This window comes from Arvicola amphibius, chromosome 7 (genome assembly GCF_903992535.2).
Source record: "Arvicola amphibius chromosome 7, mArvAmp1.2, whole genome shotgun sequence".
NCBI lineage: Eukaryota > Metazoa > Chordata > Mammalia > Rodentia > Cricetidae > Arvicola > Arvicola amphibius.
In genome coordinates, this window is record NC_052053.1 from 108,021,765 (window position 1) to 108,048,082 (window position 26,318).

Here is a 26,318-nt window from a genome sequence, read left to right on the forward strand (position 1 = left end):
GTGTCGCCCCAGGAAGCTACCGTGGAGCCTTCTCCAGCTGAGAAATGGCAACCTGAGTGAACCGTCTGGACGAGGCCTCCTATCCCGCCCCGCACGCACACAGGTCCGAGACTCCGAGCGCTACGTGACCGAGAGGTTCCGGGAGCGGCCGGGAGGCGGTGCCCACAGCCACGGCGCCGCCCTGGGGGCTCCCTTGCCGCCCCCTCTCCCTGGAGGGGGGAGTTGCTGTGCTCCGGGAGCCGTGGGTGGGCGGGAGCTGGGCGAAGGGCGGTGCCGCACCAAGGGGTGGATCAGCAACTCCCCAGAGCCTCAAAACCTTCGCTGGAGACCGAACCGAGCCAGTCCCGCAGCCCCGCGCCCCGCCCGCTCTGTTGTCCCTCCGCCAGCAACCATGGCGAAGCCCCTAACCGACCAGGAGAAACGACGGCAGATCAGCATCCGCGGCATCGTGGGCGTGGAGAACGTGGCGGAGCTGAAGAAGGGCTTCAACCGGCACCTACACTTTACGCTGGTCAAGGACCGCAATGTGGCCACCCCCCGCGACTACTTCTTCGCTCTGGCGCACACGGTGCGCGACCACCTGGTGGGGCGCTGGATCCGCACACAGCAGTACTACTACGACAAGTGTCCCAAGGTACCCGGCGGAGGGCGTTTGCCCTCCCTCCACACCCTGTCCTCGTCCCGACCGCGGCACCCAGATCTCACCTCCCCCGCAGCGCTGTGCCACCCGTTCCACTGTGTTGTGCGATCCGGAGACCCACTGGTGGCAAGAGCACAGGCCTCCCTCGCCTGTGAACTTAGCAAACTTTATGGAGTGCCTACTCAGCACTTAACTAAGGGAGACCCGGAGCCTCCTTTGTGGTATGCAAGTCACGGTTCCAGGCCCCTGACAGTCCGGGGCGGCCGCGGGAGGGGGGCTAGGAAGCAACTAGCTTAATGTTTAAGGAAGTGTAGAGCTCTTCTGCTAGTGACCCCGCCCAGGCCTCAGGGCTGCCCAACCTAACTGTGCAGCCGAGAGAAGGGGGAAGTCCCGGTCCAGTACTGTTAATGGAAGTTGTAGTTCCTGAACTTTCTGATTCCTGCTGGATGGGTCAGGCCAAGCCTGAGACTCACCTGCATGTGTGCCCGTGAACACACTCTCCTCCCTCCCAGAGACCTGCCCCAGACATGTGGGGGACGCCGCCTTTCGGGGACCCGCTCCCCTTTCTGCCGAGGGCCAGAGTGCTGAATCTCTGGGGGTGGTGGACTTGTAGAGGGAGCAGCACCATCCCGTCGTGACCAATCTAGGTAGAGAACAAAACAGGTACTGAAGGTTAGGGAGGACCGGGAAGGGAGAGGGGCTCTGCCCACAGCAGAGAGGCGGCAGCCTTCTAAGGACAGAGGATGTTTTGAGAGAGGAAAGTGGAAAAGCCGACTGTGGAGTGATGTTGAAAACGAGGAAAGCAGATCCTGAAGGCAAGGGGAAATGCATATATACACTTACTAGGCGTTTTAAATATATAAAAACACCGAGAAAAGTTATCTCTACTGTTTGCGCCTGAGAACTATAGGGATTTCTAAAGCTGAGGAATAAACTCCCCGCGGGTGTAAAAGATGCTTTCACAGAGATGTAAAGATGCCCCCCCCCCCCAAGGAGCCTGCCTACCAGGCGGCTGCTCAGACAGAACAGCAGCGAATGTGTGTCCTTCCAAATCTAAACGTGTAGAAAACACTTGGCACCTACATTCATCAACTGTATCTCTTTATTGGTGCAACATGCTTTATCTTGCATTAAAAATTTTTAGGGCTAGTACAGGATTTGTCTGGGTTGGAGCCAGATTTTAGAAATACACACGTGTGTGTGCGCGCACACACACAGAGACAGGCAGACAGACAGACAGACAGACACACACACACACACACACACACACACACACGCACTCTGTAGCATTTAGCATCCTAACACAGAGAGTTTTGTCCTTTGTCCTCCAGTGCTAATCTTCCTGGTTCTCCAGCTAGTTTCTCCCCTGACTCTTCTTTACTATACAAGCTCAGAGCAAGCAGGACAGGGTTACACTGCAGGGCAGCAATGAACATGTTGTGTAACTTCTTAGAAGAGCCTGGCCTACAAGAGCGAGTTCCAGGACGGGCTCCAAAACTACAGAGAAACCCTGTCTGAGGCGGGAGAGGGGGGACCTTGGAAAGTCTTATGGAAAGTCTTAAAAATTCAGATTCCTCCATGATGGTCTCAGAATGTCTCCAGTCCTCACAGAGTACCTGGGTAAGACCAGGAAATGTGCCCGTGTTCCCTCCTCAGCCTCACTCCCAGGTGTGCCCACAAATCGCCAAGCCCAGTTCTCTAGCCCCAGCCCCTGTGTAAATGCCAAAGCTTTAAGCACACCAAAGCCTCTTCCAGTCCCTCAAACTTCAGCACACAGAAACTCGATCACAATCACATTCCTCGCAGCCCTGACCTCCAGCCCTGACCTGCCCTCTTTTTTAATTTAACCTTGGTCACCATCATGAGTCATTCCAATGGAAAAACATTGACTTCCTTTTGTATTTCCTTTCAAATATCTGCAGGCCCCCTCCAAACTTGCCAGTCTGACTTTCTGCCTTGCTGAGAGGCCCTATGGGTCTGTTGTAATGGGCTTCTCAGTGGAACCTTCCTTCCCAGGAACAGTAAGCTAGTAACAGGAGGCTGACCCCTGCTAGCTGGTACACCACCTGGCCAGGGAACTAACTGCCTCTGGACAGTTTATGTAAATTCCATGGCTTTACAGTCCTGTGTGCTCCTGTGTTTCAGGCTGTTTTAGACAACTTGACTTACACCTCTATTTTATCTGTCAGCTCCCAAAGACACTTTATTTGCAACCCCGGATCAGTGTAGGCCTGGGTCCAGTTGGGCTTCCCAAAGCAACGAGCACATCCTACTCTGTTAAGATTGGTTCCAGCCCTGACATAGTCCTGAAGGGCTTCACTGCCATCTTCATAGGTGAACGTGCCCTTCTGTCTTAGCTGACATTCCCCTCTGTGCCCATCTGCCTCTACTGCTCTGCCATTTCACCACGTGGGCGATCTGCTCCCCCTCCCCCTCCCCCCTCCCCCACCCCTCTCCCCTCTACCTTCCCCCCTCCCCCTCCACCCTCCATCCCCCACCCTCCCCCTCCCCCCTCCACGTGAAGTGCTCTCCCAGCACGGGTCTCTAGGTATCACTCCTGCATGTCTCAGATTTGCTACCACATGTTTCAAAACCCTGACAGGATGCCCAGACAGAGGCACCCAGGTCCTCTGGTTTCTGCTGGGAACAATTTCAAAACTATTTTTAATGCATTGATATTATTATATCATCTTTATCCTATCTTTTCAAACCCTTTGTAACTGGTTTTATATAATGTAGATACAATATTAGGAGTGGTTTATGCATGAAATTTACAAGGTAAATGAAGATATTCAAATAGTTTATCATTAGGAATGTGTAATACATGTCCATGGGACATTGTATGAACATAGGTCTGTTTTTCAAGATGTTACATATTCTCAAATATAAAGTATATTTTACCTCAAAACATATCACTCATCAGAATAATAGGAAATCTAGCCCGGCAGTGGTGGCACACGCATTTAATCCCAGCACCCGGGTAGCAAAGGCAGGCAGATCTCTGTGAGTTTGAGGCCAGCCTGATCTATACAGTAAGTTCCAGGACAGTGAGGACTATTACACAGTAAAGCCTATCAAAACAAACAAACAAAAAGCCAAAATAAAAATAGGAACTCACCTATAGTTACTGTCCTTAAAAAGTCTGTCCTCTATAAAGATACTTTGAGCAAACCTGTCTAGAAGAACTAGAACTATCTTAAAACCCTGAAGATGTTATTTATGCTAATGAATCTTAAATCAGTGCTGCTTTAGCCTTAAAAGGAAGATCAAGAAACTTAGCAGAAATACAATAATTTCAGGCTTGTGACTTCACAGTTGCAAGACAGCGGTATAGAGGTATTTGCAAATGGGATTTGCATAGATCCTGGACAGGTAAACGGGCTTCGTTCCATCAGAGAGGGAATGAAAATATACATATGAATGCTGGAAAGAGCTAAGCTAACGGTATCTGTGGCTTGATCTGCTGTCCCTCGTGGCCTCGTGAATAGAACCCCCAGCCTCGGGTGGAGTAGTACTCTGAACCTTTGGGACCTAAGTGTGTCCCCAGAAAGATGCCTTTCACTAACATGCATAGGCATCTATCTGATAGGCTGACACGGACCCAGAAGAAATTTCCCCATAAACATTCAGAGAAGCTGGACACAAATGCTGTGCTATGGACAGCAGTATTAGATGCCCAGGCAGGGCACAGCGCTGACTGTGTTTGTGAAGGTTCGGAACTCAATTGTTTCAAAAAATGAAAGTAAGAAAGAGTGAAAATAAGAAAGAGTGAGTTGATGTAATAGTGATTTCTTACGTGAGCTCTATCACCATCACCATTTATTATTATCATATCCTCCTCCTCCTCCTCCTCTTCCTCCTCCTCCTCCTCCTCATCATCATCATCATAATCATCATCATCATCATCATCATCATCATCATCATCATCATCATCATCATCATTGATTTGTTGGGTTGCCCAAATACTTTTATTTTTGGTTCTTCCTGTCCTGTGGAAATGGGGAGCTCCTGAAATTTGAAGTGACTTGAACAGGCTCTCACTGCTTTGTTCTGTGCCCTTTGGGGAGCAGGGTAACTGATACAGAGGGCAAAGTGTCCTGAAAGGGGGGCTGCATTCGCTCCAACGTCCATTCCTTTACATCAGCAAACCCTGCTGCATTTGAAGCGGTTTCCTGCTGGTCTGAACTTTGTGCCTCTCACTTGACTCTGCTCATATTTACCTGACTTTTCCCAGGCCAAAGGCAAATAGTTTCTAAGTCCATAGGGAAATTTACGGTCTCACTAAGAGCAAACGCTTCTAAGCCTTGGGTCCTCTTGCCAGAAGAACTGCTATGTAGACTTCCTGGGGAGTCTCCTGGGGGAGTCTTGGGGGGGTCTTCTTGGGGGAGTCTTCCTGGGTTTTTATTGGGGGGGGAGTCTTCCTGGGTGGGTTTTCCTGGGGGAGTCTTCATGTCAATGGTGAGTCGTCAGTGAAAGAGGAATGTTGTCTAGCCCCAACCTGTGTGGGAGCTAGTCTGTCTGTTTCTTAGATCACAGGGCAGAAGCAACCCACCTGGCCCTTGAACTGAAAGGTGATGATGGCAGATAGTACAAATTGTTTGTCTATAAGTGTTTTATTCATGAAGGTCATGAGCAAGGAAAAACAAAGCAAAAACATTGAATCCTGTTAGTTTGGTGTGCTTGTTTCTTTTTCTTCCTGAGGATAAAAGATACCAAGCTACTTTGCCAAAAATCGTGTATAGCATGGTTTCCTCATGTCGGGAGTGGTAGGCACTGTCAGGCATCCCATCAGGTGACTGCAGGAGCCTCACTTGAGCGTGAGTTAAAGCAGCCCAAGACCTGATGGCTTTCTCTTGGTGGCCTTACATGGATTTGCATCTTTATGTGTTTTGACAAGCATGGTTGACCTCACAGGAGAGTGACAGCCCTTCCTCTCTTTATTTCAGAGGGTTTATTACCTCTCTCTGGAGTTTTACATGGGCCGAACATTACAGAACACCATGATCAACCTCGGCTTACAAAATGCCTGTGATGAGGCCATTTACCAGGTATGTCAGCCTCATGTTTCTCGCGTCTTCTTTCTCTACATTTCAAGTTCACTTTAACACACACACACACACACACACCACACACACACACACCCCACATGCACATTTGCATGACAAGTTGCTTCTTAGGTTTTTACAAACAATGAGAAATAAACACAAGGTGGAGAACTGAGGCCTGGGTGTAGTGGCGTAGGCCTTTAAACCGAGCACTGGGGAGGCAGGAGCAGGTGGATCTCTGAGTTCAAAGCCAGCCTGGTCTACAGGATGGAGGGAAAAGGAAATTAGAATGGGTTATCAGACATGAGGATTTTGTTTTGCATAGTTTTTCTGAAACAAGCCACGTTTTTAAAATGAAACTTGTAAAAGTCTTCATTGTGAGAATTGCAAACCTGATGTAGATCAGGCCGCAGTCTGCCTTTTAAGAAATTATCCAAGTTTGACCGTTATTCATATGTCAGACAACATAAAGACGATAACGTTTGAAAATCCGCTGTCACCTTTCTCTCTAGCCTAACGAGTTGGAAAACATGCTTCCTCTTAAGGAGCCCTAACTTGCTCGTTTGTTTAGAAGGACACATTCCAGCCCTTCCTCCAGGTATCTGTCTGCCAAAAACAAGAAATCCTTCACCTTTCTGATGAGACGGTTAGAGAAGCATGTATTTGCAAATGACACTCGGGTCAGAATGCTCCTTTCCCCAGGGCTAGGATATTGCGTAGTGTGGCCTGCTACTTATCGCTCTGGGCTAGCGTCCTTCGTGTTGGTTAGGTAGAGCACTTCCTGCCAAAGAACCACGGCAGCTCTCCACCACTTCCCTTTCTTCCCCTCATACTAGAAAAACATTGCATACCTTCCATGGACAGGCATGTACACATGACCTGCATCTGTGTGGTTAAGGTTCAGAGCTTCTTGGTTTTCCACTTTGTAACTTTTCAAGATCATGAGAGCTGGTTAACAGGAAGCATGGACTGCATAAGGACCGAGGAATCCCTGGTCACCAGGGAACAAATTCAAAAGCCCCTTCCGCATGAAATGATGCAGAGCCATGTTTGAGTTCTTGCGAGATCTAACTATCAACACTTATACATGAGGAAGTAATGGGGTAGAAGGGTGGGGGTCCTGAAAAGTGGCTCAGAAAAAAAATGTGGGCATCACTTTAGGCAGTTCCTTCTTGTGCATATGTTTTCAATATTGAAATTAATTTCCCACGAAAAGCTATCCAAGATAGAGGTGCTTGCATCCAAGTCCAGTGACCCGAGTTCAAACCCTGAGATTCCCCATGGTGGAAGACTAGCACTGACTCGCAGGTTGCCCTCTGTCCTACACAAGCACAGGAGGAGAGGAAGGGGAGAAGAGGCGGGTTTTATAACTGTCTAATTTGAGGTGGGGTACATGACCTTCAGATAAGGTCACAGTTGTTTCACAGTAGATTACCCTGCAGTGAGGTCGGGCGAGATTATCATCTGGTCCACAGGAAGCCACTGGGTTTATGACAACATCGGTGTCCTCATAAAATAAGTAATCGACAGTGTAGAGTCTGCTGCAGGGCCCTGATGGGACCCAGTGCTAGTGGCTTCAGGACTGTGATCCCACCACTTTGGAGAAGGAAGCTATCAACTGTCCCCAAGTGGAGACAGGTGGCTGTCCCCACTGACCCTCATATTTTTTAAGTAATAATAGCATATGATACATATTACAATAGTAATAACATATGATACATCTACCCAAGACTAATGCTGTTGCTTTGTTTATACGATATCATTTGGTTCACAACCCTAAATTAAGTAGGTACCTTCATCTTCCACATTTTACAAGGGAGATTTAGCAGTCTCTATCTAAGGGCCAATATTAAGGAAGTGGCGTGGTCCACAGAGGACATCTAGGATGATGCTTCTCCATTCCTGGCCAGTCCATCTTGAACCCCTGGCACCAGCAGTTGCCAGCTTCTGCAGTTAATATGCAGTACCAAAACATACCTCAAACAAACCGTAGCCAGATCAAGCACACAGATCACCCTGATGTCTGGCCAGTGCTTTTGGAAGTGGTTGTTGTCCCTGGAATGGCCTGCATGTGTATCTGTGTCCGATATTATTCTCCTTTCTCCTCAGCTTGGATTGGACATGGAGGAGTTAGAAGAAATTGAAGAAGACGCTGGGCTCGGCAATGGTGGTCTGGGGAGGCTTGCAGGTAAGCACAGCAGGAATGGGCTGTACCATCTGGTTGACCCGTCCTTCTTGGGCGCCATACACAACCATGTTTGGAAGAGCAAGCTGGCTCCTTAGAAGAAGGAGACAGCATGGTCCCTCTGTAGATTTGTTCTTGAATATCCCCTGTGGGCTTATCAACGCCACAGAGAGAAGAGAACTTGAAAAAAAAAAAAAAAAAAAAGAGGTGTTGCTTAAAGCCTGTTCAGGCATTGCTTAAACCCCAGAGCTAACCAAATCCTTCCTGTTCACTTAAGGGTTTCCAAAGTCACCCGTTTACTTCACTGCTATTTGTTCACATGGCTGGTCAGTTCCCATAAATTCTAAGACTTACCTTGCATGCTACAGTTCGCTGTTTCAATTGGCTGTCAGGCAGTGATGTCGTTAATATACCGCTTTTCATATGCATACAAAGTTCTTTGCTGTACTTGAGGAATGGCTTTTCTGCAAACAGAGAAGAAAATGTTTACAATACAATACTAGTTCCGCAACAAAATATGCAGCAGTTTAAGGAAGGGGGAGTTGAGTTTTGCTCAGAGTTCCAAGGAACAGTGGGGAAATCATGGTAACAGGTGTCACAGGCATCTACATCAGGAAGCAGAGGGGATTAAATGTTCATGCTCAGACAGCTTTCTCCTGTTTCTACAGTCCAGGGCCCCAGACCATGGAATGGTGACCCTCTTGCTGCTGCCACAATCGGAGTGGGTCTTCCCACCTCAATTAATTCATGTAATTCCACACAGGCTTACCCAGAGGTTTGTCGCTTGAGCTATTCTAGATCCTGATTGACCTCATATTAAACATCATATTCTGTAACTAAGCGTTTCTTTGCATCTGGAGAGTTTCTCCAAAGCAAACACCAAATGCAACATGTGGGCAAGAAGACTGGCCAAACAACAGAAAACTTTGTTACAGTGTTACTTCTGAAACGCCATTAAAAGTCGCCCACCCAGCTGGGAGTAGAGCACGCCTTTAATCCCAGCACTCGGGAGGCAGAGGCAGGAGGATCTCTGTGAGTTCCAGGCCAGCCTGGTCTACAAGAGCTAGTTCCAGGACAGGTTCCAAAGCTACAGGGAAACCCTGTCTCGAAAAACAAAACAAAACAAAACAAAAAAAGTTGCCCACCCATACAGACATACTTGCCTACTTGATGAACTACCCTGCATGAATCACCATCACTATGTTCAAAGCAAGTCCCATTAAAACCCATACAGAGTGGTGCCATCTATATTCTTAAAAGATTACACCTTCTTCGAGTTATGTATATATAGAGAGACATGGGATAGTTTGAATTCAAATACTAAGTTTAGCTTAAACGTTAAATGTGCCTGATGACATCCAGAGAGGAGCCTGGGCTTAAAGGAGGCAATCAAAGGGGGTGCTATCACATTCCTTTAAAGTCTGTTAATTTTGCATCCCCTAGGAAGTAATTAGAAAGTCATTTGCATCTGTTTCATTTTATCGAGACCTTTCAGTGTTACTGGCAGTGTGCTTTAGTGTGGCCACTAGTGGTAAAATACAGAAAAGTGCTTCCATCCCCTCCCCTCACAGTGCAAATGACAAAAACAGCAAGGGAAATCTTGCACTGAAGCCCCCTACCCTCAGCAGAATTCCTAGTACTCTGGTGGATTGGATGCCCTTGCTGCCAAGGCTACCCACGGTCACCAATGACGGAAACAGAATTACTACAAATGGTTAAAAGGCTTAGATCAGTGAGGTGGGATCCACTTCCTGGTTCATATAATCCACTTCCTGGTGCCTACAGTCACAAGTGTCCCAAGAGCAGCGGAATTCCATCAGTTGATTGGGTGCTATGACAGAACAGGTCTCAAATGTTTCTGTATTTTCAGTTCAGCAGGCAGCCACAGAGACAACTTCCTTTAGAAGAGCAGGTTGACAACAGTCAACCTACCCACTGTAGGTGGCCTCCATATTTGTTCTCAAACAATGCCCGTATGTGCACAATGGTTGTTCAAGATGGTAAGGAAGGGTGTCTTCAGACATTTTTACATTTTCTAACTTCTCCATGGTATTAACTCTGTAATTAGAAAAGGTTATTTGAAAACCTAGTAAGTTTTGTATGGTGATCCCTGTGCTCAAACGCAATGTCTCCTGACAGAAGACTGTTGTTTGGCCTCCGTGTTTTTAAAAGAAAGGCTCGGCATTGACGCTAAGCCTCCTGATTATTTTTGTCTTTTTTGTCCATGTGGTCAAATTCAGCCTGTTTCCTGGACTCCATGGCAACGCTGGGACTCGCAGCCTATGGATATGGCATCCGCTATGAATACGGCATCTTCAACCAGAAGATCCGGGACGGATGGCAGGTATGCAGACCGTCTCTTGCTGTGCTGTCCCCTGAGCCCTCAGGGGCTCTTTCTTTGTGTTCTGGCCAGTGTGTAGCTCACCTTTCCCACGGCACTCGACTGATTTCTCTGGCATCCGGCTGACAGCAGTGGACACTGTCTGCTCCCCACTCTGGATAAGTCACATGAGCTGAGAGCCCATCGGTGTCATTCACCTCCAGGTCCGTGACACCTGGCACAGTGTCTGGCTCTCACTAGCTGGTTCATGGCCCATTTCCTAACCTCTTTAGCTGTCAACTCTGCAGTCTAGAAAACAAGAGCAGTAGCAGCGTATGTGTCTCTTGTGTGATAGTTAATAATCTTCAGGGCTGGAGAGATGGCTCAGTGGTTAAGAGCCATCTGGAGGACCTGGGTTCCATTCCCAGCACCCACACTACAGCTTACAATCATTTGTAACCTCCAGTTCCAGGGGATCTGACACGCTCACACAGAGTATATACAAGCAAAACACCAGTGCATGTTAGATAGTAAATAAATAAATAAATCTTTAAAAAAGAAAAATGTAATCTTCAACAGATTACCCATGAGGCTCTGCCTACAGTGAATACTCACTGTGTTGGGGTCACTGCCATCGTTACTGGGAGCAGGGTAGGGTCTTAGGCTTTGCTGCATTGAGAGTGAGACCTCACCAGGGAACTCGGAAAAATACTTACCACAGAGCCCTGACTGTGGACGGCTTTCGTGCGCAGCATTCCTTCTCGAAGCTTACAGAAACACAGAGGAAGACTTGTGGGAGGAAGAGCTGTGATCTCATCAGCAGGCCTCCCCGGGAGGAAGTGCATCACCTGTTTGTAGGGTTTCCCCAGCTCGCACTGCTGGTCAGCAGGGGTCAGTGTCTGCAGCTACCTGGGTCCACAGTCAGTGTTCTCGTGCCCAGCCTCCTGGGCATGGCTGTATAAGATCACACAAACATACTCTCTTTTTATACAATAATATTATATTATCTGTTGACTGCTATAAACTTGACACATATTTAATAGTCTGTTCTACATAAACATGGACAAACCCATCCAGACGACTGCAGTTATACCTTTTTTGATCTCAGCTATTGGTTTCTTTCATCTCTGGTAGCTTTTTGAGTCTTCGGTCAAGGCCACTGTGGAGTTTCCTTGAGCTTCTGTGTTGTGCTGTAACTGATGGGCTGGGACCATGTCTCCTGAGCAGTGAACTCTGAGCCGTGTCCATTTCTAGGTAGAAGAGGCAGATGACTGGCTCCGACACGGGAACCCTTGGGAGAAGGCGCGCCCTGAATTCATGCTGCCCGTGCATTTCTACGGAAGAGTAGAGCACACCCAGACTGGGACCAAGTGGGTCGACACCCAGGTAATCCGGCGTTCTCCTTACAAGCATTACAGCACAAGGGACATTGCGCTGAGCAGTGTGTAGGGCTACACAGTATCGAGAATGAAGTGTTGATCAGCCACAGTGGCGCACGCCTTTAATCCTAGCATTTGGGAGGCAGTGGCAGGTGGATCTCTGTGAGTTTGAGGCCAGCCTGAACTACTCAAAGTTCCACAGTAGCCAGGGCTATGTTGAGAAACCCTGTTTCAACCACTGCCCCCACAAAAAAAGAAAGAAAAAGTGGTGTCTTTTGTATCAAATTGCAGAGTGTAGTTGTGTAAATAAACAAGCGTGTCCTCTTAGTGCTGCCCTTTCCTCTGGGAGATAAGGGCTCTGAGGACAAGAGGGAAGTGCATTGCCCAAGGTTAACTGATTGACAGGGCCATTTTGCAATCAGCTTGATCAGATGTTATCAACTTGGTAGTACCTAGCTGATAGCTCCCTGGATGTTCAGTTCTCTGGTTTTATAAACTTTGTTGATACCAAAGTAGAGTCTTTTGTTTTGTTTTTTTTGAAACAAGGTTTCTCTGTAGCTTTTGGAGCCTGTCCTGGAACTAGCTCTTGTAGACCAGGCTGACCTCGAACTCACAAAGATCTGCCTGCCTCTGCCTCCCGAGTGCTGGGATTAAAGGCGTGCGCCACCACCGCCCGGCTCATTTCAACGCTTTGACTCAGCCCATCACTGTACATTTTAGTACGGTAGTCTTCAAAGATGATCGCGGCTTCAGCCCAAGGCACAGTCTGTGTACAGTGCCGGATCTGTGATCCGTGATCACTTCTGAAAAAGTGATGCTGCTGTTTCTTCAAGGGCATTTCCTCTGGAATGAGTCTTTGTCTCACCGTGCAATCTGCGCATGGCCCAGTCGGCAGATTATAGCTAGTCCTTTGGCATCTGTGATCCTCGGTCGTCATATTTTTCTGGTGAATGACTCTACCCTCTATTGGGCTGCCCTGTCCAATCAGCACAGCTTCCCTTGGTATATTTATTGCTGAATAAAAGTGGTCTCAAGCTGCTGCTTCTCTTAGTCATTCTTCAGAACCAACTAAACAATGCCCTTATTTGTAAAATGTCTTAGCATGTTTCAGCATGCCTGACTTATAGCTGATTTCTTTTTGTAAACTACTGGTTTATTTTACTAATCCTTAGAGAGATATTCAAAGTTCAGAAAAATAAGACTTAACACGTTCCCATCTGAGTGTGAACTTACGTGGCACACCAAGTGACAGGTGAGGAACGAACCAGTGAAATGATGTGGGGTGTGGCCCAGTACTGGGACTTACAGGTAAGTTCCTGCTTTATTTTGGTTTCCATGTCTGGCCACAGTCTAAGTTGTACTTGGTCACAAATGCCGCTGTGTAAACTATAAACAGACCAGGTAATCCACTATAAGGAACGGCACACTTGTTTGGTATTAAACTAATATGTGGCATAGAGTTTGGTGCCTGCAACTTCATTAGCTTCCGATCTATCCAAAATTCTGCAGCTTATGCAATCAATCCCAGAAGTGTTCTTTCTGTTTGTGCTAGAGGGCCTGCAGCTGAGCAGGTTTGTTTTCACAAAGCACCTTTGGATAGTTTCATGGCAAATCCAGACATTCAATCACAAGGTACTTGTGTCTATGTCTAGAGAAGCAAGGTTGTGGGCCAGAGATGATATACAGAGTTGGCTGAAGCCCTGCAGGACTCTATGGGTGAGAGAGTCATCACCTGGATCAGCCCCACATTTGTGACTGGTGAGGTCAGAGCGCGTGAGGCCAGACACGCTCTGAGCATGCAGGGAATGGCTTCCAACAAGCGGAGCTGTTTGCTTGCTGTTGTGTAACTCAGGCCCACGGGGGAAGCGGATACCAGAGAGAATTAGCTGTGCTGGTGATGTGTGGGAGCAAAACTAGGAAAGAAGAGGAAGGGGAGCAGCAGGAAGAAGTGGGAGGTCTTCACGGTACGGGATGCCACCTGTGCAGGACAAAGGGCAGGAAGGGTTCTCAGGAGAGTGTCAGCCACAGCGCTGCTCTGAGCGAGTGGTCCTTTGCTGAGCGAGTAAAACATACCCATGGGAAACTCTGTAGTCTCCAGACATGTTGGCGCATCCCAGAGGTGACACACAGCCTTGGGGTGAGCTTTGAGGGGACAGGTTCTCCCTGAAGCCCCTGAAAGGAGATCCAAGCTGGATGATCCTTAGACTGCCTCTGTAACGCTGGGAGGAGCAGAGGGCAATTCCTGTTTAAACCCAGAGTCATTTCCAGTCTACAAATGACACCTCCTGATTGGTGACCTTTACTTCTTCATGAAAGATCTTCAAGTAGGGGTGATTTATTCCATCAAGGTTCCAGTGAATGGGCTGGACCACATGATGAATCATATCCTTCCATGCAATCATCCTGCCGTTCTCCCTCCTTGAACCTTGGCTCTGATGAGACGTATTATTAATTAACAGGTCATTTTTCATATGAATTTTAAATGTCCTGTGAAACAGTTCACTTCCCCGTCCATCTGTCTGAATAGCTGTCACAAAGATGGGGCTAGATTTTCCAAAGCTGGCGTCTGGAACCGAGCTCAGCTAATTATCACCCGACTCGGCAGATCATGACAGACGTCACTAAAACAGCCTTTCACAACATCAGAAAATCTGGCTAGCACGACATTCTAAATGCCTCATGTGGGGTACCTCCATTGCTTTCCCGTTCTGTTGAATTTTAGCGTATTCGACATCAGATGGTTGAGTGACCTACCCAGAGCCTGCCCTGACTGCTGCTGCCCTTCAGTAGGTCACGTTCATGTGCACGCATTTGCTTGTACACCACGGTTCATGATCCTACATCCTTTTCTACCACTGAGACCCCAGCAGTTTGTCCGGTGCTGTGCCAGCACTTTCTCGTCAGGACCACCAACCCCCAAATGATGACACCGAGACTTGATGAAATTGTGAGAGCTTGGCCTTTCGCTTAGGCTTGTTCAACTAGCTCACAAAACTTAACCTGTTTCTGTTCATCTACGTTCTGCCCTGTGACCGACCTTCACCCCTCTTCCATTTTGTATGTCCAACCCCCTCTATGTCTCACTGGTGGCTCTCATGGGCCTAGAGACATCTCCCTGAGTTCTTCTTTTCTCCCGGAAGTCCTGCCTAACCTCTTCCTGCCTAGCTATTGGTCACTCATCTCTTTATTAAACCAATCAGAAAGTGCCTTGTCAAAGTCTCATCTTTACAGTATGTAGAAAGATTACCCCACAACACAGTGCTCCTCCTTCAGGGCAAGGAGCACATAGGAATTGAGCATAGAAACACTACAAGGGGTCGGCAGCCCCGTGACTCAAATGCTCTCTTTAGTCCTGAGACACACTTCTCGAGTCTAACTTACACAGTGTGGGTGTGTGACCAGACAGGAGTAGGGTTCCACTGTAGCCCGCAGACACTGCTCAGCTTCCATCACCCCACCTTGATGTTTAACCCTGCAGGTGGTCCTGGCTCTGCCCTATGACACCCCCGTACCCGGGTACATGAACAACACTGTGAACACGATGCGCCTCTGGTCAGCTCGAGCGCCAAATGACTTCAACCTCCGAGACTGTACGTACGGCTGGGTCTCTGCTTTCTTTGTGTATACTGCATATTGATGTCTGAAGTTGAGAAAAAAGCCTTGAGTTCCTGATCTTTGATCTTCAGTGACCAAGAAGGCTTTTTATCATTTATTCACTGTTTGTTTATTTGTTTTTGGAGACAGGGTGTTAAGGTAGCCTTGGCTGGTCTGGAACTTGCTCTGTAGACCAGGCTGGGCTTGAACACAGAGAGATCCACCTGTCTCTGCTTCCCGAGTGCTGGGATTAAAGGCATGCACCACCATGCCTGGCTAAACTGGTATTTTTTTGCTGCAAATATGGAAAGCAAACTTTAAAAGTTAAACTTCAGTCTGGCCTTGAACTCTCCTAGGAAGGCCACTGTTAAAGTTTATTGAAACCCTTTTAGATTTTTAGAAACCTTAGGAATTGTCCATGGCAGCACATGAGATGAGATCAAGATACTTGCTCCAACACTGGCTGCTTTGTCTATTGATGGTTTTTCTTCATTTCTTTCAGTTAATGTTGGAGACTACATTCAGGCTGTACTGGACCGGAACCTGGCTGAGAATATCTCCAGAGTGCTCTACCCCAATGACAATGTGAGTGGCACAGGGCCTAGACAGGTCACTTCCCAGAGCCTCTCTAGTAACCTGTGAAACCGTGTGCAGAATAAGCTCCTTCCCTTCTGTCACTTCCCCTCCCTATCAAGTAAGGAAGACAAACTTGTGCCGTTTCCAAGATGAAACTTGGTGCTTCGCTTTGATTAGTGGCTCCATCAACTGAGAAGGTCCATAGATGTATTTCAAAACAGAAAAAAAAAACTGAATTGAAATTTATACCCTGGCAGTGCTGAAGCATGCACGGGCAGCCCGTATATGATAATTCTATTGAACTTGTCCATATTGGGTTTCATGGTCTAAGTTGATGAGGATGACTGACCAGGTCTCCTCCTCAAGAGGGCACCAGACCTCATTACAGATGGTTGTAAGCTACTATGTGGTTGCTGGGAATTGAACTCAGGACCTTTGGAAGAGCAGGCAGTGCTCTTAACCACTGAGCCACCTCTCCAGCCCCCATTTCAAAACAGAACCTGGATATAAACGATGAGTGAAATGCTAAGAAAGCCTGGCTTTGTTTCCAGATGGAGGCTTCATTGGTAAAGTTAGAACTGGGGATGCTCCCTTCCTGGGCCCCTCCCACACTCACCTGGCTCTTCCTGGCTTTTTGTCCCCAGGCTCAGGGAGGTCATGGTGACAGTGCCTACCTTTTCTGTCACTAGCTTGGATCCTTAAGCTTTTCTTATATCAGATTATCCTAATGCTATTCTAACGGCTGGATCTGTCTATCTGTGTATGTACAAGCATGTATGAAGTATGACACATATGTGGAGGCCAGAGCATAACTTTGGATGTTAGTCTTGCCTTCTTTTTTGAGATGGGTGTTTTTTTCCTCTTTTGTTGTTGTCCGTTGCTCTGTATACCTGGCTATCCCTTGAGCTTCTGGGGATTCTCCATCTACCTATAAAAGCAGCGGGACTACAGACCACTCCCTTCCACTCCCAGTTTTACAAACATTCTGAGTTTTACAAACATTATGAGTTTTACAAACATTCAGGTCCTCAGATTCTCTCAAGTGCTTTACCCATTGCATCTTCTCCCCAGGTCTGTCTGATCCCCAGGTCCAGATTGTGTGTGTGTGTGTATGTGTGTGTGGTGTGTGTGTGTGTGTGTGTGTGTGTGTGTGTGTTACAGGATCTCTTATCTCTCCCTGGATGACCTGGAGCTCTCTAAGTAAACTAGTCTAGGCTTGAACTCTCTAGGGTCCTCTTGCCTTTGCCTGCTAGGACTGGGATTACAGACGTGTACCAGTGCGACCGGCGTAACAACTTAGCGTGTGTTTGGTGTACGGAACTTGATCTGCAGTGACCACCACAGATTTTTGGTTGATTTATGCATCTGTAACTCCAACTTCTTTATGGTTAAAATCATGTCTTGTAGATGTAATGATTCTTCCTGAAAGTAATTTCAGATGCAACCAGATTAGTACTCTGTTTCCCAGTGGTGGTAGAGACCAGGGACTCTGGGGACCAGGATGCAGTTTAGGCTGGATGTTGACTTGCTGATAAACCATGGACTCTGAGAGGGATGGAAGGAGTAGATGGATTTGTTGCAACATTTTCAGGAACCTAATGAGATGTGGTTTTCCCTTTGGGAAAAAGACACGGACCTGTTGCACATTTCAGAAAAGTCACTAAGCCCAAGTGCAAAAAATTGTTGCCTTTGATGGGCAGAATCAGAATTTTCCAAGTCTGCAGTCTCCTGCCAGCCAACCCCAGGCCTTCAGTATTCTGTAACTGGAAGGGGCTACCTTCTGTGAGAACCAAACCTGACTTGACCTGGAAATACTCATCTATATTAATCAGCATGATGTGTTAAGTTAGTTTGAGATTTAAAAAAAAAAAAGAAAAAAGAAAACAGGACTTTTGGGTTAAAGTAGCCCTCAGGATACTCTCTTGGTATTGCTTTGTTTTTTTCAGAGTGGGATCAAAACATTATTTTTTGTGCTATGGTTATAAAGAACAAATTCATTTTTCTTCCTAAATAGGACCATAGTCCACGTCCTGACTTCAGCCTTTCTTCCAAGAATCTTGCTGCTTTTCTCACGCTGCTCCTAGTGAGCTATGTGCCCTGCTTAGGCCATGAGAGGCTCCTGATCACATGCAGGGTGGACAGGGAGTCTGAGGATGCCTGACATCCTCCCAAATCGGTCGCGGTGCTCTGACTCCTCTCCCGGGACCTTGCCCAGCAGCAAGGGTCCTGGGGCACTGAACTGACTACCATGTTTCCCCCCACCCCCATCGAGCACCTCTGAGAACTACTCTGACTCATCTTTAGGACTCAAATAAAGAATTACTAGACTATCCAGATTTCCAAAATATGGCACCATTAAAAATTTTAAAGAAATTGTTCTCACTTCCATCTCCCCACTACTAAAGACAGAGATTATGTTTAATTAATAGTTTCATTGTTAGGACTTGAACAGTTCTCTAGATTAATAGATACTTGATTTTTATCATAAGTAGGCAGAGTCATGGTGGGTTTTTTTTATTATTTTTACAGTAATTCCTTCATTGTAAATTGTACCATTAGAAAAAAATTAAATCATATGAAACAAAGAAAGTTAAAAAAAATATAAGTACCGTCTAGAAAATCTCATTGTTACTATTATCCCAGACAAATTTACTGACTAAATGCAATTTCTTCTATATTTATCAAACATAAACGTTTGGAAAGACATGTTTGGAAAGGCAAGCAGTCATCCATTTCCATGAAGTTATTACTACTTTATGATTTGTCCATGCCCACAAGTGTTTGTTTGACCCCACACACACACACACACACACACTACTGAAGACAAGCATAAGCCTCGTATTCTCAATCCACTCCCCCATCACAGACGTGTTTACCTCCCCCCCATTCTCTCACCATAGTCCTCGCTGGGCTCTCTACTTGCTGTTTGCCAGATGTCAGTTCCTGTCACTCCCCATCGTTCAGAGGGCCTCCCATGAAGGTCATTGTTTCTAGGTTCCTATCTTTCAGTTCTGGGTTGGTTCACCGTTTCTTGTAGTATACATTCTCCCAGACCTCCTGGGAACAGGCATCAAATTAAAAACAAAAATAGACTTTTAAAGAAAACTATATCAAGTTTATAAGTGCTCCTGTTGTCTCTCCTAGCCTCTTTATCTTCTATCTGAACACCCTTCCAAGAGCCCTTGCTGTCATTTGAACAATTTTCAGGGAAGCAAAGGTGAATACTTCATCATTCGCCCTGGCTTCTCTCGGTGCCTTAATGTCCCCTAGGCAGGGGAGACTGGTCACATTTTGGTCACGGCTCCACTGCGACCCACTCTGACTCGTTTTCCCTGCCTTGAAGTTTTTTGAAGGGAAGGAGCTGAGGCTGAAGCAGGAGTACTTTGTGGTGGCTGCGACCCTGCAGGATGTCATCCGACGTTTCAAGGCCTCCAAGTTTGGCTCCAAGGATGGTGTGGGAACCGTGTTCGACGCCTTCCCAGATCAGGTGAATGATCAGACCGCGGCCATAGGCGAGGCTCACCACGGAGGACTTCCATCAGTTATCTCTCCCAGTGGTCAGAAAGTTGGGCAGGCAGAGTCCATGTTTCATTCAGATGTTTCCCAGGAAGCGGGAGTTTTGTTCAGTCAGTTGGTGGTTCTCAACCTTCCTGATGCTGCGCCCCTTTAATACAGTTCCTCGTGTTGTGGTGACCCCCACCCTTAATATTACTTTGGTGCTACTTCACAACTGCGATTTTGCTACTGTTATGAATTATAATGTAAATATCTGGTATGCAGGATATCTGATATGCGACCCCCCCCCAAAAGAGTCGGGACCCTTAGCACTGCCTCCAGATGTTGGTGAGGACAGGAAGCCAGACCCTGTGCTGTCATTCACCTTCACACCGATGTCTTGTCTCTTCTCAGGTAGCCATCCAGCTGAATGACACACACCCTGCGCTCGCCATCCCTGAGCTGATGAGAATTTTTGTGGATATTGAAAAACTGCCCTGGTCCAAGGTATGGCATCTTTATCATTAAACCTTTCAGAATATCTGGGTTGAGGGGCTCCTGAAAAGCTCCTTTGTTTCTTCTGTTCAAAATAAGCTTCTGTTGCTCGAGTCCCACATTTGAAGGGTACGGTTTGCCCCATACCAGTGTGTCCCCTCCTCAGCATTCCACAGGGAACAAAACTACAAACTAAACAGCTACCAGCACAGCAGGAGCTGCAGTATGGATTATGTTGTGTTGACCATATTTTGTTTCTAGGCGAGAAGACAGCTAACTAAAAGCGCCCCCCCCCCCACAGCTTTGGGAGTCAACATTTGTAGGTGTATGGGTGGGGTTTATCTCCCCGTGGAGGCTAAGGGACAACTTGGGTGTTGTTTCTCCAGGGTCATCCTGTTGCTGCTGTTTTGTACTGTTTACTCTTTTCACTCCCAGCTCTTTTGGGGGCCCCACCACCCAGCTCCCAAATAAATCACTCATGGAGGCATATTCTTCCTTATAAAATGCCAGACCTTAGCTCAGCTTGTTTCTAGCCAGCTTTTCTAACTTAAATTATTCCGACTGCCTTTTGCCCCTAGGCTTTTACCTTTCTCTGCTTCTGTATGCCTTTCTTTACTTCTTTCTCCTTGGCTGGCTGTGTGGCTGGGTTGCTGGTTCCTTTTCTCACTTCGTGATCTTTCTCGCTCTACCCTTTTCCAGGTTTTTCCTTCTATTTATCCTCTCTGCCTGCCAGTCCTGCCTATCCTCTCTCCTGCCTCGCTATTGGCGGTTCAGCGCTTTACTAGACCATCAGGTGTTTTAGACAGGAAGAATCTCAGCTTCACAGAGTTAAGCAAAGGCAGCATAAACAAAAGCAGCACATCTTTACATTGTTAAACAAATGCTCCACAGTGTAAACAAATGTAACATTTTAAAATAATACTCTACAGCTTCGTTCACCTTGTTTTTTGAGACAGTCTCACCTTAGGCTGGGACTCATCAACTAGGCTAGGAGGTTGTTCGGTGAGCCCAGGGATCCTCCTGTCTCTGCCTTCCCGTGCTTTTGTTTCTGTGAATGCTGGGGTTCAAACACGGGTTCTCATGCTTGAGTAGCCAGTGCATTAATGACTGAGCCATGTCCCATGCTTTTGTTAGTTCTGTGAATGCCGGGGTTCAAACATGGGTTCTCATGCTTGAGTAGCCAACGTGTTAATGACTGAGCCACATACCCAGCTTGGGAACATTTTAATATACTTTTAAAATGCAGAATTTTAAACCTGCTATGTGTTTGCTAAATGTTACTTAAAGTTTTAATCCCCAACTTTGACTATTTAGTATTTAATAAATAAAAGACATGTTGTGATCATGGAGAGGACTGATCAGAATGCTAATTTCTTCTTATTATAGTCTTATAAAATTTTCTTTCCCTGAAAAAAAAAAAATAAAGTATAATTCTGCTACCTGAACCATTTGAGGTCTCTGTGGAATTGAGTGTGCCTGACTGTGCACAGAAACACTTGTGGCACAGCGAGCACTGAGACGTGCTGTGGGAGTGTGCACTGAAGGCACAGGAACCGACCCTCTTCTCCTGCAGGCCTGGGAGATCACCAAGAAAACCTTCGCCTATACCAACCACACAGTGCTCCCGGAGGCCCTGGAGCGCTGGCCGGTGGAACTGGTGGAGAAGCTGCTGCCTCGACACCTGCAGATCATTTATGAGATCAATCAGAAGCATTTAGATGTAAGTTGTTTCAAAAGACGCTTACCCCTCAGGAGAACGCGGCTGTAACGTGTCCTGGGTCACAGAGTTCTCCCTTCCTAAACGCGGACTTTATTGATGGAAGCTCTCAAGTCTGAGTGGGGCTCTGTTAAACCGTGCATTTGCGGTGTAAAATGGAGGGCTGGCATCTCCACAGCCACCACCTCGGCTCTCTGTCTCTTCTCCCTCCAACAGAGATTTTGCTTGGGGGCGTGAGAGGCTGGGCCACTTTAAAACCCGAGTGGCCAGCAAGCTCTGTGTCTTTCTTTGGCTAGAGAATCGTGGCCTTGTTTCCTAAAGACATCGACCGCATGCGGAGGATGTCTCTAATCGAAGAGGAAGGGGGCAAAAGGATCAACATGGCCCATCTGTGCATCGTGGGCTGCCATGCAGTGAATGGCGTTGCAAAGATCCACTCGGACATCGTGAAGACCCAAGTGTAAGTGACAGACAATCCTGGAGCTGCAGGTCTAACCCAGATCCATGGATACGATGGTGCTAATCACCAGTTGAGCTTCTGGATGAGAAGGGGCCTGGGAAATGTTTTCAAATATTGTCTTGTAGATAGAGAGTTGTTTCCTTAAAAAGAAAGACAAAAATACTTTCTCTGTACCACCCTAATTCTAGATGTAAGAGCAACCGTGAACTATTCTGCTGGAAAACTTGGTCTATCTGTCACAGCCAGGAAGTCAGATGGAGGTGGCTAGATTTGGGGCAATTGATTTGAATTGCAAATGAATCTCTTCTATTTCAAATGCTTAAAATGACAGCCGTAGCTGCTGCCAAGTCCTCCCCTCCCCTCCACTTAGCTTCGTGAGCGCACCTCTGAACTCTACCCAACCAGCAGGATTCTGCTGCCCATTTCAGCCCAAGCCAGCGGTTTGTCTCTTCCATCTGCAGATTCAAGGACTTCAGTGAGCTAGAACCAGACAAGTTCCAGAATAAGACCAACGGGATCACCCCGAGGCGCTGGCTCTTACTCTGCAACCCAGGACTGGCTGACCTGATAGCAGAGGTAGAAGAAGGCGCTGAGGGGGAGGCTGATGGAGGTGGGGTCGACACGTGAGGGCACAGGGATGTCACCCATCCTACATGTGCAGGGCTGGCTTCTGAATACATGGCTCATGCTTTTGTGCAAGACCATCTCTTTTTGTTTGTTTAATTTTATTTTTAGTTCTGTTTCTGTGAAGAGTATATGCCCGTGATGCAGATGCCCTTGCAGGCCAGAATAGGGGGGGTCATGTCTCCTAAAGCTGACATTACAGCCTGTTGTGAGCCTCCCCGTATGGGTGCTGGCAACCAAACTCAGGTTCCTTGCAAGAGTTGTAGGGGCTGCTCTTAACCACTGAGTCATCCCTTCAGCCCCCATCTTGAAATTCCTCTATTTTGAACAAGGGCTGCACCGATTGCATAGATATGATGACCAACAGTGTCTACGTGATCCACAGATGGAACAGGGACAACCAAGGTCAGAAACGTAACAGAACCTGGGCTCTCGGTCATCTTTGTATGTGAAGTTCTTATATTTAAAGTTCTCCCCACATAGACGGTCTACCTTCTTTCGTGAGGGAAACAAGCCATCGTGTGGACCGCTGGCATGAGAGTCATCTACACTGGCAAAAACCGCTGTGGTGGGCGTGATTACCAGCTCAAATTAAGATAGTATCTGTATCGCCTTTTCCTTTAAATTGATAGAAAATCGGAGAGGACTACGTGAAAGACCTGAGCCAGCTAACGAAGCTTCACAGCTTCGTGAGTGACGACATCTTCCTCCGGGAGATAGCCAAAGTGAAGCAGGTGAGACCGCGGGCCAGCCGAGGATTTCTGCCCTCACCTTGGAGTTGAGGGTGTGAGCTCCAGCAGACAGCCACGGTTTCTGTCTGAGAAAGCTCTGGCCTGCCCACTCTCCACAGGAAAATAAGATGAAGTTCTCCCAGTTCCTGGAAAACGAGTACAAGGTGAAGATCAACCCATCCTCCATGTTTGACGTCCATGTGAAACGGATCCACGAGTACAAGCGGCAGCTCCTGAACTGTCTGCATGTGATCACCATGTACAATCGTGAGTTTTCCTGGAGCTCCCCTGCCCTCTCCCTGTCCCCCATAATCCCTCTCGGGGGTGGAAGCAGCAGTCTTGAGGTGGGTCCCTGTGCCTGCACAGCGGACACCATTCATCTGTAAATATCTCCATCATTTGAAGGCATCAAGAAAGACCCTAAGAAGGTATTTGTGCCAAGGACAGTCATAATCGGTGGCAAAGTAAGTTGGCTGAATCTCAGGGGGGCCTAAGGGCTCTAGTGTCTCGCTGCTTGCATTCTTCATCAATCAGACTGTGTCTCCACACACTGCTGTTCTTCCCCAAGGCTGCCCCAGGATATCACATGGCCAAAATGATCATAAAGCTGATCACCTCCGTGGCAGAAGTGGTGAACAACGACCCCGTGGTCGGCAGCAAGTTGAAAGTCATCTTCTTGGAAAATTACAGAGTCTCTCTTGCCGAGAAAGGTAATGTCTTCCTTGCCAAGCACGGGGGAAGCGAGGGACAAAATCTGGGCTTGCTCAGGGTAGAGCTGGGGCAGCCGACTCCAGGAAGCTAGCAACATTCTAAGGTGACCGGAGTGACCCATGAGGTTGCTGCCACACAGTCACATTTGCAAGTGCCTGGTTCCTACAACTGGAGAGCCTGCCGTGGTGGAGATGCTGAAACTTGGCCATGGTCCCCTGCGAAGGGGAAGAAAGGTCTTCAGTTGCCAGCCCAGGTTTTGCAAGAGAACAGCAGCTCCCCGGCTCTCAGATGATTCTCATCACTGCAGGGCAGGAAGGGCTGTCATTTGTTCCTACGACGGCAAATGAGGACAGACATGATGCTGCCGGAGCACGAGGCTTAGATGTGCGCTCCAGAGTCAAACACAGAGTTCCCACACAGGGACAAGCAGGCAGGAAGCCAGTGCCCCTTTCTTTGCCACTGGGACTTTTCTTTATTCACAGTTCATCACCGGCAGAAAAACCACCCACTAGCCAGTGCCAACTGTGTGGTCACCTACTTCCCAGATTGAGCAAAGTAAAAGTCAACTTTCTCTTTGTGGTATTTTGGGGACCTGTGGGGTCACTGCCTTAAATGCCTCTACATAAAGAGAAAGGAGCCAGGCTCCTGAAAATACAAATGAGTACAAATCTAATCCACAAATAAACTCTCAAATAAGGCAGCCTCGGGCTTGACCGCTGTGATGAAGGGACATGGAGGTTCAGGCAGATCTGATCTGGGTGCACATGAGGCTGAAGGGGAAAGAGCTTGAATGTCTAGTCCCAGGCACAAAACGCCTCCACTGAAGTGTCGGCGGAAGGAGCAAGGGAAGACATGGAACAATTCAGTCCCTTGCAAAAAGAAGAGTTAAGGAAAGATCTAGGAATTGTATGGGTCAAGAAATAGAGGTTGCAGTATGTTGTATAAAGCAGAAGAAATAAAAATGGAGAGAAGGAAAGAGAGAAAGATAATGTCCAGCTTATAGCTCAGAGCCGGTAGACACTCCTAAAGTTTGTAGACCAAGAAAGGGTGGTAAGCACACAGGCACATAAAAGCATAGTAACTGCCTGGGTCAAGGAGAAAGTGAGCTCTATCCTTCTATACCACTGATGGGGTACCAGGATGTACACATGCTCACTGTCCACAACATGCCAGCTAGATCAGTGTTCACATAAAATTAAGGACCCAGAGAGACAGAATCACCATATTGACCTGGCCTGCTTACAGTCATTCCAGCCACAGATCTGTCGGAGCAGATTTCCACTGCAGGCACGGAAGCCTCCGGGACGGGCAACATGAAGTTCATGCTCAACGGGGCCCTGACCATTGGGACTATGGACGGGGCCAACGTGGAAATGGCAGAGGAAGCTGGGGAGGAGAACCTGTTCATCTTTGGCATGAGGGTAGATGATGTGGCCGCTTTGGACAAGAAAGGGTGAGAGAGCCGCTCCCTTGTTGAGGAGGTCACCCCAGGAAGGGATATTATCCCCAAAGGCTTTCTGCTCGTTCATATAGGCATCCCACTAAGGCCTGATCTCATGAGATGTAGAGACAGTACATCTCCATGAGGAGGCAGGCCCTCCTTACCACAGCTACCCTTAGTTACCCAGCCAGTGTAACTAAAGGATGCTCAGGGCAGATGCATGAGCAAGTTGCCATGGTTACCAGCCACAGTGGTTCAGTCAGCCTCCCAGCTTCCTGTCTCTAATTTTTTTTTTTTTTTTTTTTTTTGCTTTCATCAAAAAAGGAAGCCTATTTACTTGAATGTTTTTGTCAGTAAGTTAAATCAGTACCTGGTGCTCCTTTAAAGTCTCCTGATGATGGACCAAAACATGGCAGAGCGTAGAGAGAGATGTGCCTCGGTGCTTGTTCTCATTTAATATGTAGTTGGGTTTATTAACCCGAGTTCAAGCAAGAACCCAAAGGAGCTCCAGGAAATTCAGAGGATGGTAAATACACCTTCTGACCCTTCGAAGTAAGTCTCCCTTGGTAGCATCAAGTTTCATGAATCCAAAAGCTTTACGGGTCCAAAGAAAGCAACTAGTTCCACTCACACCATGCTATTTAGAGCCATAGTCTACTTACAATAAACTTTATTCTATCAGATTAGACTAGAATTTCCATTATCTCCTCTTCTTAGTGCTTTTGATTATAAGGAACAAACCAGTTGGGAGGGGATAAATTAGGATCTAGTATTATACCCGTGTTGAAATCTACAACCATGTGTGTAAATGCTGGTGTTTCTGTGTATCTGACAGCGAATGAGGCATTTGGTGTGCCGCTCATCACACGCACTGATACACCCTTTTCTTTCCTTATCCGCCCACC

General features: G+C 47.3%; 1 protein-coding gene across 1 annotated transcript in view; it reads left to right on the forward strand.

The window, feature by feature from the left end:
• Nucleotides 1-299: 299 nt before the first annotated feature.
• The window catches only part of Pygl (glycogen phosphorylase L), a 29,907-nt gene continuing 3,888 nt past the window's right edge, over nt 300-26,318 (forward strand). The window contains exons 1-17 of the mRNA XM_038335742.2: nt 300-634; nt 5,587-5,688; nt 7,795-7,873; nt 10,111-10,214; nt 11,445-11,576; nt 15,048-15,159; nt 15,666-15,748; nt 19,083-19,226; nt 19,649-19,741; nt 21,303-21,449; nt 21,743-21,906; nt 22,368-22,482; nt 23,163-23,264; nt 23,381-23,528; nt 23,667-23,725; nt 23,830-23,971; nt 25,218-25,425. Coding sequence (XP_038191670.1) covers nt 392-634; nt 5,587-5,688; nt 7,795-7,873; nt 10,111-10,214; nt 11,445-11,576; nt 15,048-15,159; nt 15,666-15,748; nt 19,083-19,226; nt 19,649-19,741; nt 21,303-21,449; nt 21,743-21,906; nt 22,368-22,482; nt 23,163-23,264; nt 23,381-23,528; nt 23,667-23,725; nt 23,830-23,971; nt 25,218-25,425 — 2,177 coding nt within the window. The 5' untranslated portion in view covers nt 300-391. The remainder of the gene's footprint in view (nt 635-5,586; nt 5,689-7,794; nt 7,874-10,110; nt 10,215-11,444; nt 11,577-15,047; nt 15,160-15,665; nt 15,749-19,082; nt 19,227-19,648; nt 19,742-21,302; nt 21,450-21,742; nt 21,907-22,367; nt 22,483-23,162; nt 23,265-23,380; nt 23,529-23,666; nt 23,726-23,829; nt 23,972-25,217; nt 25,426-26,318) is intronic.